This window comes from Phacochoerus africanus, chromosome 13, assembly GCF_016906955.1.
Source record: "Phacochoerus africanus isolate WHEZ1 chromosome 13, ROS_Pafr_v1, whole genome shotgun sequence".
NCBI classification, from domain to species: domain Eukaryota; kingdom Metazoa; phylum Chordata; class Mammalia; order Artiodactyla; family Suidae; genus Phacochoerus; species Phacochoerus africanus.
Window position 1 is genome coordinate 67,485,468 of NC_062556.1, and position 25,899 is coordinate 67,511,366.

The 25,899-nt window shown below is 43.6% G+C and overlaps 1 protein-coding gene across 22 annotated transcripts in view; it reads right to left on the reverse strand.

Annotated features, from left to right (window-relative positions):
* The window catches only part of DOCK9 (dedicator of cytokinesis 9), a 291,193-nt gene that overhangs the window by 117,539 nt on the left and 147,755 nt on the right, over window positions 1–25,899 (reverse strand). For all 22 annotated transcript variants that reach the window (XM_047756477.1, XM_047756468.1, XM_047756461.1 and 19 more), the window contains exons 3-9: window positions 21,375–21,464; window positions 17,617–17,699; window positions 15,357–15,426; window positions 13,283–13,378; window positions 12,178–12,312; window positions 5,658–5,832; window positions 4,464–4,531 (exon numbers count right to left, since the gene is read on the reverse strand). In XM_047756477.1, coding sequence (XP_047612433.1) covers window positions 4,464–4,531; window positions 5,658–5,832; window positions 12,178–12,312; window positions 13,283–13,378; window positions 15,357–15,426; window positions 17,617–17,699; window positions 21,375–21,464 — 717 coding nt within the window. The remainder of the gene's footprint in view (window positions 1–4,463; window positions 4,532–5,657; window positions 5,833–12,177; window positions 12,313–13,282; window positions 13,379–15,356; window positions 15,427–17,616; window positions 17,700–21,374; window positions 21,465–25,899) is intronic.

Below are 25,899 nucleotides of genomic sequence, written 5' to 3' on the forward strand. Positions count from 1 at the left end.
GCCCTAAAAAGCAGATAAAAAATAAACAAACAAACGAACAGAATAGGTTGTAAATCGGTAGGAAGATTTGGCAAAAATCTCTCTTTTGGGGGGGGGCGGGGCTGCATCTACAGCCTATGGAAGCTGTGACCTATGCCACAGCTGTGGCAACGCCAGATCCTTACCCCACTGTGCCACAGTGGGAGCTCCTTGGCAAAATCCTTTGAAGCCAGAAATATATACTTTTTAATTTAAAGAGCTGTCGTGATTTGTTTCCCTGTTTCCAAGATACCTAACTCCCCAGGCCATCATCTCATTCTCTGTGTCACAAAGCTATAACATAATAAAGTGTTATAGATAAGGAGGCCCGAGACATGGAGTGCCAGCTGACCTCACAAACAAAACCCTGGCCAATTCCTTTGTACTATAACACAATGACATAGTTTCCTGGATTAGGACATAGGGAAGGAAGCGTTTATTCCAGACGTGGTTTAAAAACTCAGAGAAGGTGCCTGTGAAACTGTTCGGGTTCTGACTAGTGCTGCTCAGCTTGGCCCCCTGATGCTTCCTCCACCTTGGTGAGACTACAAAGTTTGAGACACTAGACTCCATCCTGTGTTCAACTGTGGAAGATTTACGGAGGAAGGAAAATTCAACCACTGAAAAGCAGTTACAAGGTAATTGGATGGGAACAATTTTGGAGTAATGTGAAACAACGCTTCTCTTTCAGAATCACATGGAGAGACCAAATTAAGAGTAAGCAGCTGTTCTCCGAGTACACAAAGAGCTCAAAAATAGAAAAGCTATGGAGGAAAATATAAGGTGGGACCATGAGGGTTTTCTTCACACTGTCTCCACACAGGTGATACATAGAGATACATATATCTTCCAATATTACTTAAGATAAATGTAACCCCCCAAAATATCAAATAAATAGTAAATGACCATATGACCCCTTGACTTTGTAGGGAAGAAACCAATTAACTAACTTTAACTACAGTTTGTGTATTTAATAAAAAATGTTTATAAGACTATGTACTCTGATACTATACATGCTGTTACATTCACAGCAAACATGTATTTGGCTCCATATTAGACAATAGGAGTAAAAGAATAGGTTTGAGGTTATATACAGTGTGTCCTCATAGGAAAACAAGAAAGATGTTCGGTACTAAATGTACAAGCACAGAAGGGCCGGGAATACACAACATATTCGGAAACCAAGTCCACATCCCTCTCGCTGTGTGTCGAGGGCCCCTCCATCACATTCCACCTTGAGACATCAGCTATTTTTGTCCTAAAACAACTTCCTGTCGCTCATATCCTGTTTAGCTATGTCTCAGTCACAGTGGAAAACAAAAGCCGGGGCAACAGGACGAATGAAGCAGAAAGAGGAGCTGACCTGAGAGGAGGCTGCCTTTACATCACGCCTTTGCTGTCCCCACTGTTGGAGTCCTTTCTCTGCAATCCAACTTAACTACAGCCTGATCTCCCCATGGACCCTTCCCTGGTCCTGGCCTCTTAACCTCCTCTTCCCTATTAAAGGCCCCCCCTTGCACAGCTGTGTGACTTGAGCCTTGCTTCCCACCCACCCCCTCATTCAGCCTCAAATTCTGCAACTCCGGAATCCTTTCCTTCTAAAATCAGCATGGCCAGCTATCAACCTCCCTGCTTTCTTAACAGGTACAAATGATGCCCAGCCCAGATGCACTGGGGGAGGTTATACATAGTCAAATCCACTCACACTCAGGGCTCTGGATGACGAGTGGGCTGAGAGCTGGGCACACCGGGCCTGGGCCCCTCATGCTACACTTCGGCCACCTTGCAGGTAGACCAGAGGCATCACCAACAGACACCTGCCCACAAATGGGATGGCAGCATTTCTTCTTTTATCCCCCTTTGAAAAATTACCTTCCGCCTTTTTCTACCTTCTTAAATTAAAATGGTTTTAAAACATGTGATAGCATGAAAAAAAACGTGACTAGATCACGTTGCCATACAACAGAAATTGAAGGAACATTGTAAATCAACTATATACTTTAATAATAATAATTAAAAAAAACCACTTGAGAGCTGGGGGAGAAACAACAGTTAAGCCCCTTATAAGGCTGCACTTTTTAGGTTCTGACCATGACCCACAGTAAGAACCATGTTTACATCACAACCCAACAGACACACACTCTCTCTCTATATATATACATATATATATACATATGTATGCATATGATACATGCATGATATATACACATATCTTAGAATCTATAATTATTCAGAGCAGTGTACTTTAATATTCCCTGTTCAATTCTACCCACTTTTTAAAATTCTGAGTCACATAGTGTTGAACTAGAGAAGCCTGACACAAAGAGTGTGTATGTATGATTCCGTTTTTTAGGACAGTCTAGAAGAGTCAAAACTCCTCTACAGGGACAAAGGTCAAAACAATAAAGGTACCAACTGGGAGGGAGGATACAAGACAGTCTGCTGAGATGCTGGAAACGTTCTATATAGTGATCTGGGTGGTGGTTACGGGGGTGTGCAAAGGTGAAATCTGCTTAGTGCTCAAGCATTTCACTCGATGGAAGTGCTACTCAAAAAAAAAAAAGAAAGAAAGAAAGAAAGAAAAAGAAAAAATTTAAACAAAAAGTAAAGGGAGAAATGGAGGTTGAAACCAATTTCATTAATTTTTACCAGCTAAAATAGCTTCAGCTAATTTGTTCATTCCCCACAGTTTGAAAAATTCCAAATATATTATGTACGTGTACATGTGTATATGTAAATACATATATTTAAGAACAAACATAGGTCATAAATATCTCCTTAGGTCTTAGGATCAAGGAATTCTGAATTATGCTGCCCAGGTAGTAGCAGCAGTAAGAGAAGAAAGGAAGGCACAATTCCTGCATGTCCTTGAGGGGAAAAAAATATAGATTCCTAATTAATCTACATGAAGCTCAAATAATATGAGTCTTCTCCTAGGTATCCTCCGTGTTCACCCAGTAAGTGCTGAAAGTTACTTTCTGAAGTCTAGACAGCACTGCATATATTATCTGTTTCAACAAACATTCTGCTTTGAGAAATCATGAACCCCCAAACACCCAGAAATCTACAGGCCAATTTCAATGCAAAATATGATATACAAAAGTTTATACAATGAACATACACACAGGCCAAAACTCTTCCCAGCCTCGAAGGAGGTTACCATGGTGGCACTAAAATTAGCTTTAATAGGCAGGTGCTAAAAAGATCCTGTGGTAACAGCCAAGTGCTAAAGAAAAACAATACTCTCGAGACCTAGTCCGGGAGGGAGATTTTATATTTCAGAACAGCTATGGTGTCCTAAAGTAAAGGTCAGTGTTGAATGCTGGTCTATTTACAATGGTGGACAGACAAATCGTGTGTTCTATTACAGTGTTTAAGACGTGGGTGTGGAGCATCTCTGTTTCACTGTATTTGCAAAGAAAGAATAGAAAGACAATGACAGAGTGTGAATATAAAGAGCCAGAGAAGACAAAGATATTTCTCTCATTTAAAAAGAATCATTCATAGATGCACACAAGGAGACAAGTACAAGGATATTTATTGTAACATTGTCTGTAATAGAAACAAATTGGAAATAATAGCTAAAATAAAATCCTTACACAGTACAATAAAGGGGATGAATCAGGTCTATATACTAATTTGGGTAGATCTCAAAAACAAGGCTGAATTAAAAATAAAAGCTAGTGCAGGATAATACGTTAGCATTTATGTAACATTTCAAATATACAAAACACAGCCATATGTTATGACGATGGCTATGGCGGTAAACACTCAAAGGTTAAATGGACAGATTCCCAGAAAACTCCTAATTGCGGTTGTCTCTAGCTGAGGTTATGGGGAAGAAGGGAACAGAATAAGGATAATGTTTGAAAAAGAATTTCAGCTATAACTGATATTTATTTCTTTAAGAAACATGGAAGCTGAAAAGACAATGGTTGCCTTGTTCTTTGTGCTTTTCAGTAACTTTTAAGTTTGCCAAAGTTATAAAAATCAGGCATCCTTATTTTCTCATTCAGAGTGACCCGGGAATAATTCATATAACTCGGGCAATCTTCTTTGGTTCAGGAGCAAGATGACTAAGACCCTTACTCTCCGTAATTGTATCTGTTAACACACATGAGGGGAGCACATGCATGGACACAGTAACACATGACCATGGAAACATTTACCTGTGCATCCTGGTTATTAATTTTTTCAACGCTTTTAACATGGTATTAAATATTATAGGGGAAAAACAACGAATAATAAAAAGAGAATACTTTGTAAGGCACTTTCTAGAAAACCGACTAAAATCCGACTCTGGCCAGTAATGTATTTCACCTCACCAAACACTTAGGTCAAAAAATAGCAGTAACTGCAACATCATTTTAATCATTTACTACAATATAACTGTTAATCATTTCAATATCATTCTATGAAGAGCAGAAGATTTAAGATGCTGTTACCTTGGCAAGTTCAGGCAGGTAGCTATCTAAACCGGAACCAGAGCCTTCCAATCTGCTTTGGTCGTCATCTAAAACGGCAAAACAGATTAACTAAGTCACTTGTTGAATGCATTTTATTTAAAACAGGAGGAGGAAGGCTATTTCTTTTAAGGGCCCTCAAACACAGTGGTTTTCAACTCTGGATGCCCATTAGAAAAATTTTAGAGCTTTTAAAAATGCTGATGCCAGGAGTTCCCATTGTAGCTCAGCAGTAACGAACCTGACTAGTATCCATGAGGATCCCTGGCCTCACTCAGTGGGTTAAGGATCCAGCATTGCTGTGAGCCATGGTGTAGGCCGGCAGCTGCAGCTCCAACTCAACCCCTAGGCTGGGAACTTCCATATGCTGTGGGCGTGGCTCTAAAAACACACACAAAAAAACAAAACAAAAAAATCCAACTGATACCAGACCCAGTAGTGAGAGCTGAACATTTGAAGGCTGGAAGAGCATGGACACTGCCTAACCAGAACTGACACTAGCTATGGACACCAGCCCACAAGGCCATACCCACCAGGCCTGCTAGAAGTCAGGCCTTTGGCCAGGCACAGCCCAGGCCCCCAAATCAGAATTTCCAAGGGACAAAGGAAAGAGTATTTGTTTCCAGGCACTTCTAAGGCATAGCCAGGGCTGAGAACCACTTGTCCATAGGCCTGAAATAAAACATGAATTGACAAGAACACGGCCAGTGTTTCCCCACCAAGTGAATCTGCGGCTTCTGCCGATCCTAACTCTGTGGACATGATTAACAACAAGAAAACTATGATTCGTATTTTAAGTGCTGCCTCTGTGCCAGTGTTTGAGATACATTATCTTATTTAATCCTCCCCAGCAACCAGCAGGTTGCATTTTTATTCCCATTTTCAAATGAGTTAACCAAGGCTCTGAAAACCTAAGTAGCTTGCCCAGGGTCTCCCAGCTGAAAACAGGTGGGACTTGAACGCAGCTCTTCCTTTCTTCCTTCAAGGTCGTGGCTCTCTCCTCACACAAATGACATCAATACTCGACCAGGATCAAATCTTGGCCATCTGTAAAGAGCTCACATCTCTCCCACCTCCAAGGACCTGCTTCCTTCCCACACCCTCTGGCAAAACGAAAGGCACCTGGAGAGCACTGCACCTGCTCCAAGGCACCTGGAGAGAGCGACACCTGCCTACCTTCATGAGCGTCTCCGTTTCGCTTTTCCTGCATCGCAGCTTCAAAGTTGAGTTGGAGAATCTTGTTCAGAGTTGTGATCCACTCTTCCATTTCCACCTCGCTGTCTGCTGCCAGAAGATAACTGCTTTTGTCCTGCATCTTGAGCTCAAAAGCAAAACGCCTGACTTTGTTGTTCTGAAATGGAAAAGGGTAAAGGGACACATTTTAAAAGAACTGGAACAGGCTTAAAAATTCTTCTCTTTATTATCTGCTGATGGGTACTAGCTCACGGGCATTTCGGACCAAGTTATTTAAAAAGGCAAGCCCCTTCCCCACAAGCCCCTAGCACCATCACCTTCCCTGCTTTGTTTTCTTTACGCCTTTGTTTCCCCATTGGGCACATAACTATCTTATGTATTTATCTGATTTGCTGTCTGTCCTGTCCAATGGAATGGAAGCTTCTCCAGGCAGGGATTTCTTTTGTTCAGTGCCACATCCCTATTTCTAGGACACTGCCTGGCAAATAAGAGGCTCTATAGAAATATCTGAATGAATGAAATTCCATTGAAAATGTTCAATTCCTTGAGTTCCTGTTTTTTTCTTTTAAATGAAGTAGCATGTGGTATCACATTTTTAAAAGCCAACCATTACCTATCAGTCTGTTAGACTCCCTTACCTGGAACTTTCTCAACATTTCTGAGTCCCAGAAGGTATTTGGGCACCAAGTCTGTCTTCCCCATCTTGCCTCATGCCTCCAGTTTTTATGCTTGTGAGATGCTGACTTACTCAAAGCATAAAAACCGTATTTTATGTGCATTAAATGACGAAGGATGAATGTGCCTGAGGCCAAGGTTTCTCCACTCTGGCACTGCTGACACTTGGGGCCAGTAACTCTTTGTGTGTGGCCGTCCTGTGTGTTATAGGCTGGTTAGCAGCCTGGCCTTACCTAGCACACCCCCCAGTTGTAAAGATTAAAACGAGTCTCCAGATATTATCAAACACCCCCCGGGAGGTGGGGTGGAAACAGACCCGGTGACTGTACTAGAGAGAGGTCCAGCTCCAAGGAACGTGACACAGGATTCCTGGTAGGTGCAGGCTGAGGGACGTGACATCTCAAACTCCCACCAATGTGCAGGGACAGAGCAGAGCCCTCGCACATTAAATTCTAGCTGGTTTGCTGCAGGCCCGCAGGAGGCTCCCAGGCATAGAGTGACCCTTCCAATGGTGTCCCAGGGAGGGAGCTGCTTCTGGCAGGGCACGGGAAACATAGCACACAGGCTTCCTGGCATGATCAGAGAAGAGTCAAAGGCTGGAAGTGAAAGGAGTTCTCTCCCCTGTGTTCCTCATGGCCTCACTACAATAAAGATGACCGCGTTACACCAGCCAGACTGGCCATTATCAAAACAATAAATAAAAACAAACAATAAATGCTGGAGCAGGGGTGGAGAAAAGGAAGCCCTCTTTCACTGCTGCTGGGAATGTAAATTTGTACAACCACTATGGAAAACATAAGAGGTTCCTCAAAAAACTAAGAATGGAACATCAGAGTTCCTCTTGGGCTCAGTGGGTTAAGAACCTGACATAGTGTCTATGAGGACACAGGTTCGATCTCTGGCCTCACTCAGTAGGTTAAGGATCTGGCGTTGCTATGAGCTGTGGTGCAGGTTACAGATGTAGCTCAGATCCGGTGCTGCTGTGGCTGTGACGTAGGCCCCAGCTGCAGCCCCGATTCAATGCCTCACTCAGAAACTTCCATATACTGCAGGTGTGGCCATAAAAAGAAAAAAGAAAAAGAAAAAAAAAAGAACTTCCATATGATCCACCAATCTCACTCCTGGGCATCTATCCAAAGAAAACCATAATTTGAAAAGATACATGCACCTCAGAGTTCACTGCAGCACTACTACAATAGCCAAAACATGGAAGCCACCTAAATGTCCATCAACAGAGGACTGGATAAAGAAGACATGGTGCATATAAACAACAGAACAAGACTCAATCATAAAAAAGAATGAAATAATGCCATTTGCAGCAACATGGTGGAACTAGAGATTATCATACTAAGTGAAGTTAGTGGAAGACAAACATATGATATCACTTGTATGGGGAATCTAAAAAAGGATACAAATGAACTTATTTGCAGAACAGAAATAGACTCACAAACTTTGGTAACCATAAGAGGACAGGTGGTGGTGGGAGGGATGGACTGGGGGTTTGGGACTGGCATATGCACACTGAGGTATATGGAATGAATGTCCCTACGCAAGAGGGACCTGCCGTATGTAGCGCATGGAACTAACTCTACACAATATTCTGTGATGGTTCATGTGGAAAAAGAATCTGAAAAAAGAGAGTTCCCGTCGCGGCTCAGGGGAAACGAATCTGACTAGCATCCATGAGAACACAGGATTCAATCCCTGGCCTCACTCAACGGGTTAAGGATCCCGTGAGCTGTGATGTATGTTGCAGATGCGGCTCAGATTTGGCATGGCTGTGTGGCTGTGGTGTAAGCCAGTGGCTACCGCTCCGATTAGACCCCTAGCCTGGGAACCTCCGTATGCCACCAGTGCAGCCTTAAAAAGACAAAAGACCAAAAAAAAAAGAACCTGAAAAAATGGATGTGTGTACATGTATAACTAAATCATTTTGTTGTACAGCAGAAATTATCATAACATTGTAAATCAACTATATTTAAATAAAACTTTAAAAAATGAAAAAAAAAAGAGTTAAAAGCGGGGTGAGCATTAGACCTGAATTACTACGTATTATTCCTCTTTCTAAGCCTCAGTCTGCTTATCTGCACAATAAGGGCAATCAACTTTGAGGCTCTAAAATACTTTCAGAGGTCAAGATTTATAACTGGATTCTTTTCAGGTCTACTTTTAAATTTTAGTTTAGGCATTTCTTCGAATGCACAGCATTAATCAACTTTTTTTTTTTTTAAACACTGTCCAAAAGCAATATATAAAAAACCTGAAACACTTAAGCCACAACTTTAGAAGGTCAGCCTATAAACGGATATGGGTTAAAAACAAATTACTTAAAAATGTGGAAGCCTTAGGTACAATTCATTAAATGCAAAACACCATCGGCCACATCTGTAAAAAGAATATGAAGGAAGGGATGGCCAATGAAGTGGGAACCTTAGATTCTGGAATGTACTCCAGAGGCTAAATGACAGGGACTCTACGGTCAATCAAAGATGCACTCTGCTGAGGACAGGCAACAAAACTCTTATAGCACAAACGTGACTACCTCTGCTTTCCAAAAGAACTTGCCAAATGTATTTGGTTTTGCTTTAAACTTTTTTTTTCAGTGATTGTCAGAAAATTCAACTAAAAAATGTCAGCTTAAGAATACAAAGGAAACTCCCACTTGGGAATCCCACACAAGAAGTTACATCGCTGTCGTTGACAGCTCACTCTGGCGCTCTTCCTTTATGCTGTGGGAAACATACTTTGACGTAATTTGCTTTCTACAGTGAGGCTGGGTTATAAGCTGAGAGTGCCAGGTGCCAACTAGCTGTTGATGCAAAGGTCATTTTCAGGGAACATTAAGTAGTGCTATCATCTTCATCCAGGGCCCAAGTACATTTTCATGTATTCCCTTCCCGTTTTAAATTTTGGTCTCCCAGGGTGTTTGGGGGTTTCTGTTGTGCTGTTTTTAAATGAGCTACTAGTAATTAAAAATACGAAGGTTTAACCATAATTTTGTATTTCTGATTTTCTTGAAAAACCAGATGATCGACAACCTTAAGCTGGCAGTTCCAGCTGGCAGCATTGCTGCCCCTTTAAACAGACCACCTGTGCTCCAGTCTGTCACAGTCCCCAGCACTTCTGAATGCTTCATGCCCAGGCCTCTTCTTTCATTTAATGTATCTGCTTGGCCCCTGCAGGCATCTGAGGTTTGGAGCCCTAACTTCCACCCCGGCCATGCTGAAGCAACAAGGTCTGGACTTGTTCTCTCATCATAACTACTGGAAAGCTGGGCAAAAACAGATGAAAACAGCCATCTTCAGATACTGTGTTCTTGGCACAAATAGATAATAGAGATCCAAACTTAGCAAAAACTTCTTCATTGTGTATATATTTTTTATGTATATGTCATGCCTTGCCAAAAAAAGCTTACCAAAAAAAAAAATCACTATAGATAAGCGATGAAGAGACAATTATGAAGAACAGGGAGTAAGAATAGCATCAGACTCCAAATCAACACCAGCATCTAGAAGACAATGGATTTGCACATCCAGCCAAACCATCAATCAAGCATGAATGCAAAAATAAAGACAATCACAGATATGTTAACTTTCAAAAAATTCAGATCTTATGCATGATTTCCCAGGAAGCTATTTGGAGGATGTGTAAAACTGGAGGAAAGTAAAATGAGCAAGAAGACAACAGAGGATCCTGGGAACAAGGAGTCCGACCCAGGGAGGGAGGCAAAGGGCACGTCCAGGACGGTGACTGAGCAGAGGCTGAGGAAGCGAGCAGTGGGATTAGGGTAGGAAGGAGGGCTGCAGGAGCCAAAATCCTCTCCAGCCTCAGAATGTCCACAGCTGATGAATGAAGAAAAGCAGACATTCTTTATCTAGCACTATGGAAGCAAATCCCAAGGAAAAAATGTGTGGAAAAAGTTGAAAATGACCCCTTCAGGAGTTCCCGTCGTGGCGCAGTGGTTAACGAATACGACTAGGAACCGTGAGGTTGCGGGTTCGGTCCCTGCCCTTGCTCAGTGAGTTAAAGATCCGGCATGGCCGTGAGCTGTGGTGTAGGTTGCAGATGCGGCTCGGATCCCGCGTTGCTGTGGCTCTGGTGTAGGCCGGTGGCTACAGCTCCGATTCGACCCCTAGCTTGGGAACCTCCATGTGCCGTGGGAGCGGCCCAAGAAATAGCAAAAAGACAATAAATAAATAAATAAATAAAAGGCCCTCTCGTTAAAAAAAAAAGAATATGACCCCTTCAGGGAGTGGGGAGTGGGTGCAGCGGGGGTGATGCTAGCAGGAACACACTTTTAATGTCACCTCTCCGTCTTGTTTGACATTTAAAGCAGATGCATGTATTATCTGGATAAAAATGCAACTGAATTTTCAGTAAACATGTGAATATATAAACAAGTACACCTGAGGGTCAAACCAGAGCGCTGTCTCTCTAACCTTATCACAGCGGCCCCACAAAACAACCTTTCTTAAAGAACTGAGCTTGGGGTCGATGTCGTCAGCAAACACTGAGTCATTTTAAGGAAGAATTCTCTGATAACAGTGACTGCATCCATTGTGAGGAGTCGTCAAGGAGATTGTTCATTAATCACACAGTGTCCTCTGTATGCGGGCCCCCAAGAGAAACGTCTGAATGAGCTTCTTTCTGAGATTCCTTGGGTAGCTTCTGACTAATTGGATTGTTTGCATCTACATGCACTGGACGGGCCTCCAAGCTGGAAGGCATAGAGCCTAGTTCGTCACCCACCCATAGCGAATGTTTGGTCTTTAAAATACATGCTTTTCCCCTAACTTAATCCTACTTCATCTCCTCCCTGCCCTGACTCCTTGTTCACCTCTCAAACCCACTTTAAATTTATAATACCTGTGTTTTATGTATCCTTGTAAATTGCTGCCCTAGATCTTCCTGGAAAATGGGCGGGGGATGAGATGGATGGATGGACGAATGGACAGGTGGGGAAACTAGCAACCTGCTTTCAAAGCCAATTCTACAAAGTTATGGAGGCGGCTCTTTGGAAGAGACGAGGGTCAGCGGGGGTGCTACACGACCTGTTCTGTCCAACCTTTGATGATAGGAATACATTCGTGTAGCGTGCATAATTAAAACAATTTTTCAGAATAACTCCACAACTGTAACAGCACTATGATAACGAAAATACTGAATACTGGCTGAATGTTTACCGTGTGTCAGCACGGCTCTGAGCTCTTTACACGTATTAATTAATCCTCTCCTGAGCGATATTCGGTGCTAACATCATCCCTACCTAACGAACGAGGAAACTGAGGCACCGAGACGTTAAATAATATCTCCAAGGTTACAGAGCTGGTAAGTGGTGGGGCAGGGATTTGAACTCAGTCTGAATCTGAAACCCAATCTCGTGAGCAATATACTACTCTGCCATTGGAGCTGTGATGATAAATCATCATTGAGATGCTAAGAACTGTTCTGAATATTTCCAAGTTAAGGCATCCAATCTGATTATTTAGGAAACACTGTCATTATCTGAATTTTGCACACGAAGAAACTTGAGATAAGACGCGGTCCAAGGTCACAGAGTTAAAAAGTAGCTGAGCTGGGTTTTAAACACAAGGCCTCATATGCCAGAGCATTGGGGCCTACCACAACTTACTTCTGCCTCTAGGTTATGCCTGCTATCTTCTAAAATGATGAAAAATAGGCCTTTGCTCATTTTAAAGTCAGCTATTGTATTTCCACCACAAATACTGCCATTTGGGGGAATGTTTGCTTAAAAACGTTAACTCATAGATGGTACTTTTACAAATCAGAAAACTCAGTGATAAACCTTGATTCGATTCGTATTTACCTGAACCACACCCATACAGGAATCCAGAAATATTGATCCTTTCGGTTCTTTGGAGATCTTTTCATCTTTATAAAAATTCAAATTGTAGGACCCGTCGCCAAGTTGAATCAGGTGGAAAAATCGCCGTTTAAAAGACTGAGAGAAAAATACACACGCGGTTACTGTTTCAAAATGAAAAGAGCCAAAATCTCTATCAATAACTCACAACTATACCCCTATGAAAAAACCATTTCAGCTCTCTCCAAAACAAATCTAATTTTGGCCAGTGCCCCAGGTAACGGGGTGAGTGAAAACTCTGCATCACATCTAATCATTTCACTGCATTTGGATTCTGAGGACTTGGTTCACTTAATATTCACGGGTCATTTTCCTGACCCACAGAATTGGAGATTTTTACATAACCACCCAGAAGCAGTGCGCTGAGTTCCAGTTCGGGATGCAGCTCAGAGGGATGGAAATATTCTCAACTCCCCAGGCGCCTACTCACACAGAACAGGAACTCTTCTCCGCCTCGTGACACCGGATGATTTGCCAGCCTCGGGACTGTGGCAGGCAGCACCTCCCCTGATTTAATTTATACCTCCCTGTCTGTCCCACCTCCCTTCCACCGTTTCTTTTCTCTTTATTATCAGTCCTGTCCTTTCTCTGGTCCCTCTTCTCTCCTGAATAGCGTTTTATACTGGTTTTACTTTTCTCTTGGCAACCCCCTTCCAATTTAACCACCTTCCCTTTGGTCCTTGATTTTTGCTTGTCCTGACTTTGCTGCAGGAAAAGGGCCGAGGCGGAGCCCCTGAGCGATGTTCTGTGAGGTACCAAGTACCCTTTTTGCAGTCAGGACGGAGAACAAAGGCTGTATCTGCGACTGCACCTTCACCCCAGCCTAACAATGGTCTCGTCGCTCTGGTGGTTGGGGGTGACAAGGGGAAGGGGCAGAAGTAGGGCTGTGCCAATAGGGGTCGGTCACCGATCCCCAGGGAGGCATCTTACGAAGCAGACAATGTCACTTCTGTGAGGGAGAACAGCATGCCCATTCATCCTGAGCATTGTTCCCAAGACCGGTGGCAAAGGGCTTCGTCCGGGGAAAGCAGGGTGACGGCCTCCTTACCCGCATGGTCACGCTTATGGCGCTGTTCACGTTGCCTTTGTACAGCCACCCGTGCTTGGTGATCCCACCCTTCTGAGAGCCAAGGGAGGCAGCGTCCTAGGAGAGAAGGCAAACACCGTGATCCACCTCCCTGGGGACTGATGGGAAAACCATTCCATTCATGCCATGCCGCCCGTTGCCCCTTTGCCGGAGGAACCATCCAGAACTTAACACCCACTCAGTCCACTTAGAGGGGGACAAGCCAACATTTCTGCAAACTCCAGTCCATTAAAAAGCAGAGCTAGTTCCAGTCCAATTTTTTTTAAAGTGTTTAATGAGCCACAGAAAGTACATACCATACTTGACCACTCAAGTTGTAAGGTCTCGCCTGGTTGCATGAAAAATGTTTTCACATTACACTCCCTTATGGTTGGAGGACAAAAGCGAATTCCTGGAAAACTTCCCAGATGCTTAGTTCAGGGAAAGGTGACTAAGAAAGGGAGGAAATATGAGGCAATAGAGAAAGGAGAGAGAAAATGCTGGGGCAACAGAAGAGATGGAAAGAGGCAAGAAAGACCACCACAGGGAGAGGAGGAATGAGAAGAGAGAAAAGTGAAGGGAAACCGCTAAAAACTAACGCAACATGTTGCTTCAAGTCCTGACCCCAACTCTGAGATCTGGGTTTGGGGGACAGGGCTGCCAGGGGCTGTTAAAAATGTGTTGGGCGAATGTTTGTAATATAATAACAAAGAAGCAGGCGAAACACACACACACAACTACGCAAGGTGGCAGATCTACCTGCACACCCGGACCAAGGCCCCTCCCTCCCTCTCTGAGCTGCTCCCTTGTGAGTCGGCTGCTAAGGCGGTGCGCGGGTACACACTTGGCAGGAACCTTCGGAAGAGAGGGCCACCCAGTGTCAGGTCCCAGCTCCCACCTAAGGACCAGGTGAATGATGGTCCTTTCGTTGGTAATCGAGGAGACAGCTGCAGGAAGGGTCCATCTAATGCTTTGTCTGAGGCCACCTCAATTTTCATCCTGGTGGTTTTACTGTTGTTATCCTGACAATAACAGAAATAACTCACCTGTCTAGAATTGTTCAGTTTGGGGTGTGCCTTTTGGTGCAAGATTTCAATCAGTTCTCCTCTTACTACTAATCAGCACCAAGTGTTTAGCATTGGTTTCCATTTTGAAGGACCGTTTACTCTTTCCGGAATAGTTTCACGGTGGTTTCTAAAATGATTTGCCACCATGGACCCAGTTAACGTTCACCATGAGGAACTGGCTGGTGGGTGGGGAAGAATAAGAAAGAAGTGGCGGCAGCTCTCTTAGGCTCTCCTTGCTCAGCAGACAGTCGCCTGAATGCCTGGCGCTCTTTTCACACTTCTGGGGCCATAATCTCTCCAACAGTAGGCAGAGAGGGCGTATTAAGATCAGAGCTTCTGGGCACTACTTATGTCACTCAAAGTCATCACTGAAGAAAGAGCCATTTAAAAATCTACTGGGGAATTCCCGTGTGGCTCAGCAGTAAGGAACCCAATTAGCATGTGTGAGGATGCAGGTTCGATCCCTGGCCTTGCTCTGTGGGTTAGGGATCGGGCACTGCCTCAAGCTGTGGTACAGGTGGCAGATGCAGCTTGGGTCCCACGGTCCGTAGCTATGGCGTAGGCTGACAGCTACCCCTCTGATTTTAACCTGGGAACTTCCATATGCTGAAGCTGAGGCCCTAAAAAGCAAAAGCTAAAAAAAATAAATAAATAGATTATCAGGCTGACAGTTTGTTTCAGATATCCTGTTGGGAAAAAAAAAACAAAAACTACACTTAGGGTCTAAGTAATCTTGATCTTTTTTAACCATGTAACCAAATCTTGTCCAGGCCTTTGAAAATGATCCCAGAACAAATAAATAGGACCCAAGGAACAGGCGACGTTAAGCAGTCAAGGAACCTTATTTCAATCAATCAAACAACACGTTAATTCCTCCCTTGTTTCAAGAAACATTCCAATCCCTGTTTTGGCTAAATGTGGGTAACTTTCCAATTAATCTCTAAGGGTGCGAACTAAATGAATTTTAAATCCATAACCGAGTATCCTACCTCATCTTTGTCGACCTCCTCGTCAACTTCATAGACATGAACTGGCAGTTTGTCCAACTTGGCCACTTTGCTAAAATGAAGAAAGAAACTTGTTTTATAACAACCTAATCCATGAAAAGAGGGTGCATTTCTTCCCTGGTCTGAGGAACCAACATTTAACAGATCTAGAACTGGCCCACGGGGGTAAAGAATAAAAACAATCCATGATGCTGCTTTTCAAAGTGAGCGATCAAAGGTTAGAAAGCTCCCGAAAGCTACATAGAAAAGACAGCAGAGCTTGTTGGGAGTTAGGTTATATTAAAAATGGGTAAGTGTATTAATAAAGTCTTGGTAGAATAACTTTTTTTTCTTTTTTTTTTTCATTTTTGGCTGCCCCATAGCCCATGGAGCTTCCGGGCCAGGGATCAGATCCGAGCTGCAGTCGAGACCTAAGGTGCAGCTGAGGCCACCCTGGATCCTTCACCCGCTGTGCTGGGCCGGGATTGAACTGGCATCCCAGCACCTCCAAGGTGCTGCTGATCCTGGTGCCCCCTGCTGGAGCTCCTAGAATAACTTTTAATATGAAGTTTATGACAGAAAATAGAAAATGAGGTCACTGCACTTAAAGTGAATGGAAACCACATTCTGAACGGTGTTAAGCCTTACTAACAAAAACAGGACAGAAACACCGGCAGCCAATATAACTGGACAGTTCCGTGCCAGGCACTGTGCTGTGAACCTCACGTGTGTTACCGCCGTCAGTCCTTTAGGCAACAGGGACTGTTGCTAAGACCATTTAACAGATGGGGAAACCGAGGCTTACAGAGGGCAGAGGAAGTAGATGAAGCAGGCAGACTACACTTCTGAATCACTGTTACAGCCTCCCTCTCCTTCTCATCACACAACTGAAACTCTTGTTGATGCCAAGAGCTAAAATCTACCAGCAGTCCAAGCATATCGTATGGTAAAAACACTATACCTCCAGTCTGTTCTCCTTCAGTCGTGAGAAGAACATGAACAAGCCTAACAGTGAAGAGAAGTTGTTCCAATCTAATGGGAAGAATGAAGTCCCCAGATGAGCGCCGGTAAATATAGAACTAAGGCGCATACCCATCTGGAGAAGACAATGCTGGAAGGGAGTGCTCTCAGCTGAGGTTTAAAAGGAGGCAATTGGGAAGTTGGCTGAACACTCTTAAGGAGTGGCTGAACCACACAAACAGAAAGAACAAATAGCTAGGTCCACTGAGAATAGCACAAACAGTTCAAACACGTAGATGCAACAAACACAAAGAAAAATATATTAATAGAGTCTCAAGCAAATTCTCATTGGCAATGGTTACTTTTGAAACACAATCCATCATTATTTGCTTTCATTTTTCATAATAAACTAAAATTTGCCAACTGTATCATTTCAGGATGTACTGTTTTATGACAGATATCCTCTCAAGACAAGACCTATTTAAACCTGGTTCCCTTTCGCCACCACTAATCAGTCTAAACACACTTGCTTTGGGCCTATTCTATGAGTTAATACTTTAAAGGAGGTAAAGAAATTTGGGGAAATGCTTGTTCTTTGATGCACTTTTTTTTTCTTTTGTTTTTTTTAGGGCCACACCCACAGCATACGGAGGTTCCCAGGCTAAGGGTCGAATTGGACCTGCAGCTGCCAGCCTACACCACAGCCCCAGTAACGTAGAATCCGAGCCATTTCTGTGACCTAAACCACAGCTCACAGCAACGCCAGATCCTTAACCCACTGAACAAGGCCAGGGATCGAACCTGCATCCTCATGGACACCAGTCAGGTTCGTTAACCACTGAGCCACGATGGGGGCTCCACTGACGCACTTTTTTTTAAAACATAAAAACTCATTCAACATAAAGTGATTTTCATGTCTCTTCACAATATTCTTTTTAATATAAATCACATGCCAGCATATTTAAATACGCTTACATTTTCTTTGTTTTCTATTTCTCACTGGAAAGAAAAAAAACTCACCTGTTAGTAGTGTTTTCTCGGTGGCACCCTGAGCAGAATCAGTGAACATAGTGAAACCCACCATGTGTTTATTACCAACTACCAGTCGCAGAGTACTAGGCTTGAGTCCTATTACCAAATCCCCTGCAAACAACCGCTACCCCATATACACACAAACCCTCTAGAAACATCTCTCTAATCACTCTAATTGCATGGGAAGTCACACGCCTCCCAAGGCAGTACAGGTACAAAGAACTTGCCCTGTGTGGATAGCTCACCCGGTGTGGTCTGATCAACTACTTACTTTGGAAGCTGTCGAAATTCTCCTGAGTAATCTTCATATTTATAGTTCACAAGATGCCAGTCAGAGTTATAGGTTTTGATGCACTGTTTGGAGGAGAAGGAGTGTAAAAATATATACATAAAGCATGAGAGAAAAAGAAAAAAGACGTGATGACTTTCGGAGAACATTTGGGAAAGTTTATGAACGCGCACCCACACACATCAAAAAAATTCTTTCCCTTCAACCCTCCCATGCCTGAAACCCCAGCACTCAGAGGTTCCTAGGAAGCTTAAGACCACTGAAACACTACTCTTGCGAGAGGGGTCACTTTAAGCCACAATCATTCATGATCCAAGAGCAGATGTTACTAGGGGACAAACCTCGCCGCCTCGGGCTTCATGCAGATAGCAATGTGCTGTTTCCGACTAAAAACCATGTAGTTCCTAAGAAGTCCCGGGGCCTCTATCAGAAGTGAAAGTAAATGGCAAGTGTGAACCTAAAGACACTTTCACTGTAGTTTTAATATTAACAACCTGCTCTGTGAGTCAACATTACATAATTTGCTCTCAGCTCCTCGTTCTATTTATAAGGGACAGCATGATGGAATTAGGCAGAAGGATTTAGAGTCCAGTTCACAATGGCACCACGGCCTCTTTGTGTGTAGCTGTGTGCGTGCACGCATGGGTACCAACACACAAAGCATGGAGGGTCCACTGCCCAGGATTCTGGGTAGGATGGTGACACCAACCTACAGAGAACGCATTGAATGCCCCGGCCACCTAATAGACTCGACCAAGCAGCACCGAGTCTTTCATTCCTCGTCCACGGGGATCCAGGAGGATCTCATAGTCCTAAGATTATAAGGGCTGCAGCTACCAGATCTTCATATGTGAATGAGTCAGAATCTATAGGTAAATCATGTGACTTACCTACCATCAGCTAATATGGTTTTTCATATGGTCAGCTCTCGACTACACATATATACACTTCAGTGTGGCCAAAAATGAATGAATGAAGTGTAAACACAGGCAGTAAACGTACAGCATCTGACCTAGTTGACTGACTCTGGCTGTAACGTTATGAACAAAATCTCTTATTCTGCTTTTACTTCACTTCACTGTTTAGATTGTGAACCTTCTCATCTATTTTATACTTCATGCCCGGAGGCTTTCTGCTGCAAACGCCCCTCCACCCCAAGGTCTTGAAAACAACTACAGCTGGTGCTTCTCTTCCGCTGAGCACTCCACTGGCAAGGCTGTGAGGGGAAGGTGGTAGAAGGTTGTCACATTGCCACCCTGAGGTGGACTTTAGAGCAGAGAAGGGTTAGGAACAGAGTCACATGTGGGAACTGAATGACTTTTCAACAACCTTCAAAAACTAAAATGTTTTTGAAAGTTTTTTTGTTTGTTTGTTTTCCATTTCTTTGCTATGTAGTGACAAATATTCTTAAATACCATTTTATTCTTAAAAGGCTTTCTTTTTTTTTGGTTTAATTCCAAAGCATTTTCACATTTAGAACATCAGACATCCACAGTCAAAACCAGCATGTCTTCAGAATTATCTGGAGGTGTAGGTTTTCCTATCCCATCCCTGGTCCACCTGCACAGCTAAGTCAGGTTGGACTATGTATGACATGGGCTTGGGGACAGGCTGTTCTCTTTGTGCTGGTTTTCATCCAGCTCTGCAACTAAAGTCGTACCACCAACGTCTCTTGCAGTACATTAAACCTATTCTGAAGCATAAAATGTACCTGCCCAATTAAAAAATAAGCACACACACGTACGTTTATGAACAGAATACCTGAGCGCCTCAATTTTTAATATCTTAGGTAAAATGAATAAGAAAGATAATTACAACGTTTAAATATTTTAAATTACGAGAAACTGCCAAAAGCACAGTTAATCAGGTTAAAGAGCCGAAGAGTCATTCATGTAATAAGCCACTGCCGACTGCTTCCACGGCAGACACAGGCTGAATTCCGAGGCAGGAGCACAAGATAAGGCGAGCAGCCCCCATGCCTCTGCCTCTGGGGTGTGGAAAGCCCGGGACACAAGGGGTCCAAGCAGAAATCAGGACCCAGAGAACTGCATCTCCAAAGAGACAGGGATCGGACTGGCTGATTTCACGACTGACTTTTCAGACTTGTGAGATTCGACAAGATGTTGAGGTTATACTGAAAGGTTTTTGAAGCTGTTTTTTTGTCAAAGCCATCAGGCCATTCTCTGGACGGGAGAGGACCGGGAGGAAGTGCCACTGCACGCCGCTCTCGGGGACAGCCCCGGGGCAGTCATGCTGGCTTCCGCGTGTAGCATGAAGTCGCTACTGGCCCAACCTGCAGTGATGAAAGAACTTGGTGGAGAGCCGTCCTTCAAAAATCATATTTTTTAAGCCAGAGGGAGAGAGAACTGAGTAATTAGTAAGTTTGCTCCATTCCTTAAAACCAGGATCCACAACCTTGCTCTGCAAAAGGCCAGACAGTGGATATTTTCAGCTTTGAAGAACACACTGTTGGGAGGGGGGCTGTGGATGGAAATCCTGTGAAACTGGATTGTTATGATCATTATACAACTACAGATGTGACAACTTCATTTGAGGAATAAAAAATAATTAAAAAAAAGAAACAAGTTGATCTGAGAAATGGGTGGCAAGACTACGAATACCTTAAATAAATAAACATGAGATGGCTTTGGGAAAAAAAAAACAAAAGAGAACACACCGTCTGGGACCACTCAAGCCTGAGCTGTAACGAGAAATGGTCAAGGCGGAGGGGAGCCAGTGGGTGTGGCTGTTCTGCAACCTGCTTTACAAAAGCAGGCTACAGGGCAGTTCCCTGTGTTCTGCCTGAAACTAAACATCTGAGACTGGGCACACGTGTCTGGCTGTATTTGTCTGGTAATAATATGACAAAAAGAGTGGCAACAAGGAGGTAAGACAAGAAGTTACCTTTTCAGGATGATAAGAGAACTCGCGTCAAAAATTTTAACTATATATTCAATTTTTCAAACCTCTCAACCAGAACTACATGTTGTCATATTGGCTTTAACACAGCATCCTTAGAGTGGGTAAATTTGTTGACAGGCATATTCAGCTTTTAAAGATCCACTAAAAGAATGGGGATAAAAGTCCACTATTTTTTAAATGAGGGAGCTCTTCAAAAAACAAAATCAAAACACAAAATTAATTCATCCTATCTAAAGGCACTTGGAACAAGAAACACCCCAAGGGAAAAAAAAGCAAGTAGGCAATTTCAATGCAATTTCTTTTCCCTCCTTAACAAAACAATTGTTATCTGTGAGTTCAAAGAAAAATAGTAATAATCATATATTGATTGGGGATATTGACATTGATTAGGCCCTGCTCATGATTACACGGCACTTCATGAACACTGAACTGGTACTGATAATAAGTTATACATATAAACATAGACATGAAGTAAATGAATACATAATTTGTTGAGTCTCCATCAAAAACGCCACCCACACCTGCCAGGTGTCCCATGCGTTCATTCACAAGCTACTCCTTATTCTAAGCCCCCGGGGTAGGTTCTACAGAATTCATGCTTTGGCATCAGAATTGACCCCTGTTGACATTTCTGCCCAAGCTTCAGACTCTGAAAACCTCATATTATTCTCTTATTTTAACTTCATCATAAAATGTCATGACTTCTCTGATGCTTTCTTGAAAACACTGAAATGTGAAAAGGGAGAGGGGGGGAGTGGAAGGGGTTGGAGAACAAGGACGTGGGGAACCCATAAGTCGAGGCAGAAGAAACCCATTACCTCTGTAACGAACAGGCTCTGCGCTTCCTCCTGTGCCTTGGCGGGGACGGTGGAGCGCAGGTAGCGGCCCTGTCGTCTCAGGATGGCCGTCTGCAAAGGAAAGCACCAGGTCAGGGCAGGCGAGGTGACGACGGGGAGGCGTGGCCGCCCAGAGCAGCAGGGCCCAGCCTCTCCCAGCCTGTGAGCTCCCTTCCTCCTCAGGCCATACAGGTGGACCCCAGTGACTCCCTAAACTTGAACAGGGAAGAGGCCCTTTCCAGCATCCCTAACACCCCCACCCCAGTGTCTGATCTGGCCCCACTATGTTGCCTTGTATTTGCTTTTTTTTTTTTAAGGCCTCACCCACAGCATATAGAGTTTCCCAGGCTAAGAGCTGAATTGGAGCTACAGCTGCCAGCCTACACCAGAACCACAGCAACACCAGATCTGAACTGCATCTGTGACCTACACCACAGCTTGCGGCGGCACTGGATCCTAAACCCACTGAGCGAGGCCAGGGATTGAACCCATATCCTCATGGATACTAATTGGGTTCATAACCCACTAAGCCACAATGGGAACTCCCATTAAATGATTATTTTAAATAATAAAATGTCTCATGACTTTAGGCAGCAGCACATCTACCCTAATTAACACTGTCTGGAAGGAAGTGTCAAGGCACGATGAGGAAACCGGGCCCTGGGCTTCAGAAAGGAATTTTCTAGACTTTTTCTCCCATGAACTGTATGTAATCCTTGGACACTTGACAGGATAGTTAACAGGTCATGTTACAAAAACAGCACACAATGAAACATTTTGGGGACAGAATCTATCCCACTGGTTCCTCAGGCTAATTGCTAAGCCAGGGTCGCCCAGCATCTGTTCCAGGTATTTCTCTTCTTCCTGCCGGGCGGAAACTCTGGGTCAGCGCTGCGGCCCCTTCCCCTCCAGCGCAGGTGAAGAACTCCAAGGCATCCATTTTTGAATAACTTCCTTTTATTCCCTGTACATATTTTTCCCCCGTTATGTCTGCTCCACTATTTGCTCTTTGCTTAAACTGTGTCCACCTATTTTCTAAAATAGGCTCTGCTATTCTAAGGAAGGGAAGTGGGACTGCCCTGGTGGCTTAGCAGGTTAAGGAGCCCCCACTGCCACTGCTGTGGCACGGCTGAATCCCTGGGCCCAGGAACATCTGTGCGCTGCAGGCACAGCCACCCCCCAAAATAAGAATTAAAAAAATAAAGGAAGGGAAGGAACTCTGTTCTCTACCAAAGTCCTTTACAGGTGAATTATTAATTCATTGAGCCTCTTCCAGGAGGGCTTCGAGACCCTGGGTCTTGGTTTCTTCATGAATGTCACAAATGGTGACCCTTAACTGCACACCTGGCTCCATGAAATGCCACAGAGATGAGTGACAGTAGGCACTGGAGGCATAAGCTATTCAGAAAGTTTCAAAGTCACACAGTGATTCTAAAAGATGGTCAGCACTGTTAAGAGTCAGGTAAATACCAGCAAAGGGGAACTAAGAAATTGCGTATCCTTCAAAGGACACAGTCTATATTCCCTACTTACTGTGTCCTCATCTTGATTTATTTGGGTCTATCAAGATTTTCTGAAACTAATTAATGTACTTTAAAAATGCACGTGGGGACGAGGTGGCCGAGTGGGTAAGACAATGGACGGCGAAACATGCACATGAAATGGCAAGAAATAGGACTATTAGGGTCATTTCCAGCCCATTTCCCATCACAATATCACAACATTAGGAAGAAAGAAAATTTATGATAAAATGTTCCCAGTGGAATTACCAGCTCAAGAAACTTCAATAATGTGATGCTTTTCCAAACATCCCTTTAAGGTGAGGAAAATAAGAGGAAATAAATCTTTTTTTATTATTGTGGATGAAAATGACATTATGCTCTCACTTTAAAAAGAAAACAGGAGTTCCTGTTGTGGCTCAGTGGTTAGGGAAACCAACTAGCATCGATGAGGATGCAGGTTCAATCCCTGGCCTTGCTCAGTGGGTTCAGGATCCAGCGTTGCTGTGAGCTGTGGTGTAGGTCACAGATGTGGCTTGGATCTCAAGTTGCTGTGGCTGTGGTGTAGGCTGGCAGCTACAGCTCCCATTTGACCCCTAGCCTGGGAACCTCCATATGCCGTAGGTGTAGCCCTAAAAGGCAAAAAGACAAAATAAATAAATAAATAAAAATTTTTAAAAATTAAAAAAGAAAAAAAAAGAAAACAACTTTAATCATTAAAGAGAGGCTTGCCTTTAATATCTAAGAGAGCAGTGGGTATAATTAAACCAGTCATCCACGTGGTTATGACCACTCACCAATATCAGAATACATTCATATAAACAAGGCGTTTCTTTAAAACCAGTCACTTAGACATGCTTCTTTAGACGTATATGGCTTAAATGCTATGTTTATGTCTATTTCTTGCTGTACATAATATTTGATGTTTTAAACAATCTCTTCTAGATAAGACGGTTGCTCTCCTTCCCTAGAAATGCATGCTGTTCCTAATGCCAAAAAGTGGAGTCTATTTCCCGTCCCCTTGCATCCAGGTTGGCTCTGACCATTCAAATGAAGGCAAAAGTAACATTGCACCCGTTCCAAACCTAGCTTCTAAAGGAGAAGCAGCATCTTCTGCTTCTTCCTTCCCAGAAGACAGCCTCCATGTCAAAAGATCTACTACCTGAGGACACCGGGAGGCGAGCATCTGGGATGTCGCCAAGCTACCCCGTGAGAAGCCATGTACAGAAAGATGCCCCACCAGACATCCTGACTGAGGTACCGCAAGGTGAGTGAGGAAGTTATCCTGGACACGGCAGCCCCTCCAGAAACTAAGCAAAGCGGAACGACCCAGCTGAGTCTCGACTAGATTTCAGAACTGGTGAAACAACAAACTACTGTCCTAGGTTACTAGACTTTGCGGTGATCTGTTACTCAGCAATAGAGAACTGTGACGAGATTGTAAAAGATGAGGAACATCTCTTAATTAAAGTACCAGAGGAGTTCCCATCATGGCGCAACAGAAACAAATCCGACTAGTATCCCTGAGGATGTGGGTTCGATCCCGTAGCCTGGGAACTTCCACATGCCAGAGGTGTAGCCCTAAAAAAGCAAAAATAAATAAACAAATAAACAAAGTACTGGAGAATACTTCCACTTGCATGAAAATGTCTTTCAAATCCTAATCACAGTAGGACGTTAGGACAGAAGCCCTGAGGGGCTCCACTCAGCAGTGTCTGCGGCGCATCCCCTCCAGGGCTTCCACACTCGCCCTTCCTTCTACTCAGTCCAGGTCCTGAGACTGGTCAAGTAAGAGAGAGAAAAACGTCTACTGGACTTTGAGAGTCGTTTCCAGTAGCTTCTCTTCCCCAACATTTTACTGCACAAATATCACTCCATCCATCCATCCATCCATCCATCCCTTTACTGGGTACCCACTTTCTACCACCTGAACTAGCAGCTGGAGACACACAGTTTAATAAAATATAGTTGCTATTCTTATAGAGCTTAGAGTCTGATAACAAGGGAAATGAGGAAATAGATTATTTGAGTCTGAGAAGTACCTCAGAAGGGAGCAAGAAAGAAGAACACAGAAGCACGGGCTGGTATGACAGCGAAAGCAGGGGTGTCTAAATCCGACAGGGAGGAGAAGAGGACATCAAGGCAAAGATGCTTAAGGTAAACAACTGTACAGGATGAGTCTAAGTCGTGTTTAGTACAAAAAAGCAAGAGAAATGGGAAGGTAATTTTACCCATGGAAAGTTAAACGAGCAAAATCAAGTCGTAGTAGATGAGGTAAGCTCTTTGCATAAGCACACAAAAAACCCATTAAGTCCAGACTAGAAATATATCTTACACCAAAGGAGAAACTGCCTAGAACTCTAATTAAACTTGAATTAACAGCTCTAAAACCCCATCGACCTATAGCCTCGTCAATGGTTTTAACTGGAGAAAGAATGAGCCAACAGCAAGAACAGGGCCTGTATGACCAGAGCAATGCTGTAGTGTCTTCACCAACATGGAATAGGAAAGGCTGGGATCCATCAGGCTGGGACCCACTGGGGCATGCATGGACACAGCCCCAAAAAGGAGTCACAGTTTGATGCCACCAGCTGCCAAGGTCCTTCCACTTGCAGCCGTTGCTCTGACTCTTGTCTCTCCAACCCACGTGTTTATTACGACTTCCACTGAGACCCTACTAATCAGAGAGGGCACACAGCCAGTGACGTATTCTGACCTGCTGCTTAATTCCAGTTCTCAACGCTCATTATTAAATGGTATTCTGGTTTGTTCTCTTGTAGGGATGGCTGCTACAAGTCAGTTTCTCTGAGCCCACGCAACTCTGGCGCTATCAACCCAAACCCAGGCTCCGTGCTTCGAAAGCTGATGACCTTATGAATCACACCCCATGAGGCCCTGTCTGATAGTTCATCAATCTCAAAGACTCTGCTGCAGGCACAGGTCCTTCTTTCCACTACCAGATGATGAGTTCCTTAGAGGAAAGGGGATGTATCTTTCTATTTGGATCT